The 6,278-nt window shown below is 33.5% G+C and overlaps 1 protein-coding gene across 1 annotated transcript; it reads right to left on the bottom strand.

The window, feature by feature from the left end:
* Positions 1-4,459: 4,459 nt before the first annotated feature.
* Positions 4,460-6,074, bottom strand: LOC138337828 (protein FAR1-RELATED SEQUENCE 2-like). Its single transcript, XM_069288258.1, has 3 exons — positions 5,594-6,074; positions 4,907-5,517; positions 4,460-4,792 (listed from the first exon to the last, which is right to left on the bottom strand). The coding sequence occupies exons 1-3, from the start codon at positions 6,072-6,074 to the stop codon at positions 4,460-4,462; spliced, it is 1,425 nt and encodes a 474-aa protein (XP_069144359.1).
* Positions 6,075-6,278: the final 204 nt, after the last annotated feature.

Raw genomic sequence — 6,278 nt, forward strand, 5'->3', positions numbered from 1 at the left:
AAGGGGAAGCTTACAGCGACCCAATTCAATCATTTTAAAGATACATGTTTTGGAGCATATACAAAAATGCACGTGTGTGGAGCGCAACCACAAATGTTTAGGTGTTTCATGGTATGTGAATTAGAGGACAGTTCCACTGATGAATTGTTATTTCATATAAATCATACCACGCTCCGTTTTGGTATCAAAGATTTGCTATCATTACTGGTTTGAAGTGTTTTGGTAATAAAGCTGATTTTTTATTTGATACAAGAAAGCCAAATAGATTAATCAATCAGTATTTTGAGGGTAAAAGTATTGTTACAAAAGTGGATTTGATCAGTAAGTATAAAAAAAAGGTTTGGGGTGGCAATGATGATGATGCTGTTAAATTCGCTATTCTGTATTTTATTTGTACGTTCATGTTCCGGCGAGAAGAAGAGCTCATCAATTCCAAGGATACATTTTGATCTAGTTGAGAGCGGCCGGTACCATGAATACCCCTGGGGGAAAGATGTTTTCTACAAATTGCTCAAAAGCGTAACAAAAAAAATGGATGAGAAGAAAAAGTATTATAGAATTGATGGTATGCCTCTAGCCATGCAAATTTGGATATATGAATGTTGTTCTGCGGTTGATTCGAATATTGTTGTAAAGAAGAGCAATCGTATACCCAGAATCGTCAATTAGATGACCAGAAACAGCAGAATACATTATGAATTCCTCATGGAAGGAATGTTCAGTGATAACGGCAATCCGGTAATTTAACATATTTTAATTAGTCAATTAGTATAGATTTTGTTGTATTTCAATATAATTTTTAATTATAAATATTTTTGTGTGCAGTTAAAATTCAAAAACATCGAACCTTCAATTAAGGAGATTGCATTTTATCAGCTTGAATCAAAAAGTAATGCAAACACAGAGAACACCTTTCAAATTGTTAGTGACAAAGATGACGACGAAGATGATGATTTCACTTCAAAGCCTCCAAGTCATAAGCCACACAATAAAGAAAAAGGTAAACAGAAGGCATATGTTTTAAGATCCACATTGATCAAAAAGTCCAATTTGCATGCAGGTTCGAGGTTGAAAGATAAACGCCCCACAGTATTGAGTGGTTGTCGTAAGGCAAAGAGTACAACTTTAAATCCTGATTCAAATCCATTGGAGGATGATGTATCAGTACAGGAGATGCATAACCGTCCGGATAATTCTGCTAACCGTACACCACCAAGGAGTTCGAAAGAACCTCAAGATACCAAGGCAGATGAAATTGGTTTGCTGAGACAAGATCTTGCATCCTTCAAGAATTATGTATGCAATATGTTCTATTTTTTTAGTTCACATTGTATTCCAATATAAACTTACATTCTATTTAATAATCAGGTTAATAATGAGTTCAAGGAGTTGCAATTGTTGATAATGGGGAATTTTAGACAAGTTATGGATGCACTTAACAGAAGCTGCCGTGAATATGGAGCACCAAATAAGGTTAATTATGACAATATTAAATTAATACAATACATTTACATATACAAGTTACTTACTTATAATATCTCATTTTCTAATGGATAAAATACACAGGAAGATGCAACTAAATCTCCAAGTCATGTACCTAATTGGTCGAACAACAATCAGATATCAAATGTTATGGATAAGCCTCACTGTGATGCAAACGAGGTACTACTTGAATAAATTATTTTTTGATTAGTTAGTAGTTGAAGGTGAAAAATGTTAAAAGAATACAAATAATAGTTTTTATTGTAATATTGTTAGGTTCGGACACCTCGTTTCGTTCTTCAAGAACATGTCAAAATTAATGTCAAGGAGTATTTGCAGCCTGTTCAGATACACATACAAGACCCTTTGACGGTACATGAACAGCTTAACGACATTAATGTATTTCAGAATCATGACATCCAACAACCTCAGTCACAAATTGAGTTGATAGATGCTTTGTTACCTGATTTTGATGCAATCAATCCCAAAAAGAATGATGTGGTTCATTCAGAGGTTGTGGTCCATCCAGAGGGTGTCGTTTATGATACTACACCCGTGCCAGTTAAAAGGATCAGACATCCTGATCGATTGACAGGAGACGGTAATGTAATTCAGAACGACGGAATCCAACAACCACAGTCACAATTTGAGTTGCTTGATGCTCTGTTACCTGATATTGACACAATATATCCCAAAAAGAATGTTGTCGTTCATTCCGAGGTTGTGGTCCGTTCAGAGGGTGGCATTTACGATAATACACCCGTGCCAGTTCAAAGTATCATACATTCTGATCAATTGATTTGCTCTCCTTACTCCACAAATATTGGATCATCATCTGGTAAATAACAATGTTTAACATACTTAGTGTCTTACCTGCCCCCTACTAGTTTTTTTTTTACATATATGATTCTATAACAATCGTAGTGCCTAATACATATATGCGAAAATATGTTTGTTATAATTTGTGTGTCTGTATACTAAATATTTCAGGTAGCTCTTATAACGTGGTTAAAACTTATGAAAAGTAACATCCTTTTGTTTCTGACTTCATACAAGGGCCATGTAATTATGATCTTTTCGATGATTACTGTTTGTGGCTTTCTGAAGGGCTTCTTGCTAGCCATATGAATAAGTAAGTATACATAATATATATATATATATATATATATATATATATATATATATATATATATATATATATATATATATATATATATATATATATATATATATATATATATATATGATGATGATGATGATTATGTAAACATAATATACTTAAATATTAATTAATTCTTATTTGTTATCAAAAGGATGCATGGTGAAGATCGGTATAAGAATAAAAAAGCAAAACTGGCAGTTGATATGGATTTGGGCATTCATCGAATATCAAACAAGAATTGGTTCTACTCTCTGTCTTATGATAAACAACTGCTGAATGATGAGGTAACCATATGAATTTAAACATAAAAAGTAGTATAAGTATTGTTCATATTTTTATGATGTGCTAATTTTGTACATTTGTTTTTTAATTGTTTACAGCATATTGATGTGATCATGTATTACTTGCGTAAAAAAAGTAAATACAACATTAATAGTCGATACAGATACACTACTGTTGATTGCATATTCAAGTCAAAAATTTCTGAAATTTATGCTGCATATGCTCAAGTTGGAAGTAACTTTTGTGTTGCAAATGTTGAAAGCGCCATACATGATTACATAAAAGGATATAGGTTGATGACTGACATTCCATGGAATACAATCGACAATGTGTTCATACCAGTGAACGTGGAGCATAAAAATCACTGGGTGTTGGCTGTTTTGTCATTAATTGACAAACACATTTATGTATATGACTCATTTAGAGCAGCAGGTCATAACTATCATGTTAGAGAAGAAATTCAAAAGCTTGCTCAGCTTCTGCCAATGTATGTTTCAATGGAGATTGGAGATGGTTCGGATGATGCAGAAGATAACCACATCGCATACGACGTGACGTATGTGGAGGATATACCTCAACAAGGATCAGATTTTTTGTAAGTATAAAACAAATCTCTTCGTTCAATTTTCCTAAAAAGTATCAGATTTTAAAAAGTAATGTATATTTTCAGGGATTGCGGGATATACTTGCTAGCATTTGCCGAGTACCTAAGTAAGGGTGAAGGTATTCCAGTTAAGTATCTTGATTCTAAGTTACACCGTATCAGATACGGTGCACTCTTGTGGGAATATGCAATGAAAAAGATGAAAGACGGGGCTGTTAGCGATAATGAGTCACCACCAAGAAGAATGAGGACACCCGCAAGGATTGATAATAGTCAACTTGTTGTGATTGATTAGTATTTCGTACTAGTTCTATTTTTTTTGAACTTATGGTAAAAACTAATATTTTGGTTTTTTGTCAAACATTATCAACTTTTTTTTATATTCATATATGATCACATTAGTTGTTTTAAATTTATTTCTGTGTTATTTCATAATTAATTAGATGTTCATGACTTGCCATGATTTGGCTTTGGCATCGGTGAATTAGTCAATGGATTATCAGCAAAAAAATTAAGTGACCCCATTTTTACATGTATAAACATGGCATCCATGCACATAACGAGGCGATCCCACAAACAGTTTTTAACAGTCTACATATTGAGAATCAATGTCAAAATACATATACACTTGTACCAAAGAAATTGATTCCAAAATTTGTATCAAAGTAATACTTACATATACATAAATAGCTATACTTACATAATTGATATCTTATTTAATAAATATTTCAAAATATTCAAAAGGCAAATAACTCATCATTCCTTTATTAAAAATAACAAAAATTAACTACAAGAAATTTAATAGTGTCATGTAACAATTTCTATGCATTTCGTGTTGCAGTTCGACATGAACGCCTATTATGACCTTGGTGTCCACATGTACTACAAGAATTGGTACCCTTCCTTTTGCTCAGCTTGCTAAATGACTTTTAACGTTGCTTTTTTGGCCTTCCTGGAGGTCGCTTGAATTTTGGTGGCAACACAACTTCGGTAGCAATGTGTTCAGGTATGTTCCATTCACCTTTGTCAGGTAGAGGATATATAGGGACTTCATATGTTTTCAATATTGTTCCTCGCTTATAAAATTCTGAACAATATTCTTCCAGAAGCATGCGATTTTTATTCAACACACTCCACGCATGTGAGCACGGTATACCGTCAACTTGAAACATGTTGCAACTGCAAGTCTTTTTTTCCAAGCATACAATATAACTCTTCCCTTCATCACTTACGGAATAAACGTAATCAGTTGACGGGGCAACCTATAATCAATACAGAAATTCAATTATACACTTTAGTATTAAAGCAAATATTTTTTATTACTAAAATAAATGAATACACAATCCATTGAACAAGAATTTTTTTTCAATACATACCATCATACGCCCCGATTTTGATTCATTAAGCAAAAGCATCTCTTGAAACTTCTTCCCAAGCAGTGTGAATGTGCATGATGCATTTTTCCGATTTGTGCAATTCCATCTAGCAAACATCAATCGCACTTGTTCAAGAAAGTCAAATATTGGTAATTCTCTTGCTGCTACTAACGTCGAATTGATGCACTCTGCAATATTCGATGTCATAACCCAACCACGAGGAACTGGTGCATACAACCTTGCCCACTTCTCATATCCAACCATCTCCAAGTAATTCTTAACCCTTACATCAAACTGCTCAACCCTTTTCATTAGCTTATCAAAATCACTTTGAGTATATGCCTTTGCCATAGCGTAGAATACTTCACTCAATTGATCATTTGCTTTTCGAAAATTCTTACATACATTAGCCCACAAGTGCCATATGCAGGTGTAATGTTGGACATTGTTGTATACAATAGATACAACCTTAATTATGCTATTATGTCGGTCAGATACTACACACATATTCTCTCTTTCTCCATAGGCTTCTTTGAATTGTTCAAAGAACCATGTCCAAGAAGCATCATTTTTCGAATCTATAACTCCGTATGCCAAAGGTAATATATTCCCTATTATAATATACAAAAATAGATGAATAACAAGAAAAATAAAAATAAATTAAATTGTATGTATGTATCCAAATACCTGCTCCATCCATAGTGCTGGCTGATACGAATGCACCAGTGAATGCTGATTTGAGGTGGCTGGCGTCTACAACAACAATTGGCCTGCAATGATCAAATCCCTTTATAAAAGCATCCAGCGCTATAAAAACATACAAAAATTCGTCATTAGGTGTTTTCTGCATTCGTATATGTGAACCAGGATACGTCTTATCCAATGTATACAAGTATCCTAGTAGCTTCCCGTAAGACGCAGCTGGTTGCCCCATGATAGATTCTAATGCCTTCTCCTTTGATCGCCATGCCAACATGTAATTAATATCAATACCCAAATCCAACTTAATGTCATCTTTAATATCATTTGGACTGTACTTCCTCTTATGATTCCTCAATTTAGGTGCTATTATTCCTCCAATCAACGAACTTGTTGCTCGACAATCTGAATGCACTCCATCCTTCAAAGGACATGTATGTTCAGAGTTAAAAACTCTAATTCTGAACATTTTTGACTTGTTAATACTTGACGCTTTCATTAACCACGTGCATTCTTTAGATTGGCATACAAGAGTATAACTGCGAATACCATTTATAGTTTGATTTTAGTTTTGAGTTGCATCTTCAAACATATATAAATAAACGTAATATGAATAAATTTAAACATAATTTACCTAATAGAGTTTGACCTCTCCACCAAGAATTTAAACCTT

Source organism: Solanum lycopersicum, chromosome 8, assembly GCF_036512215.1.
Source record: "Solanum lycopersicum chromosome 8, SLM_r2.1".
Taxonomy (NCBI): Eukaryota; Viridiplantae; Streptophyta; class Magnoliopsida; order Solanales; family Solanaceae; genus Solanum; species Solanum lycopersicum.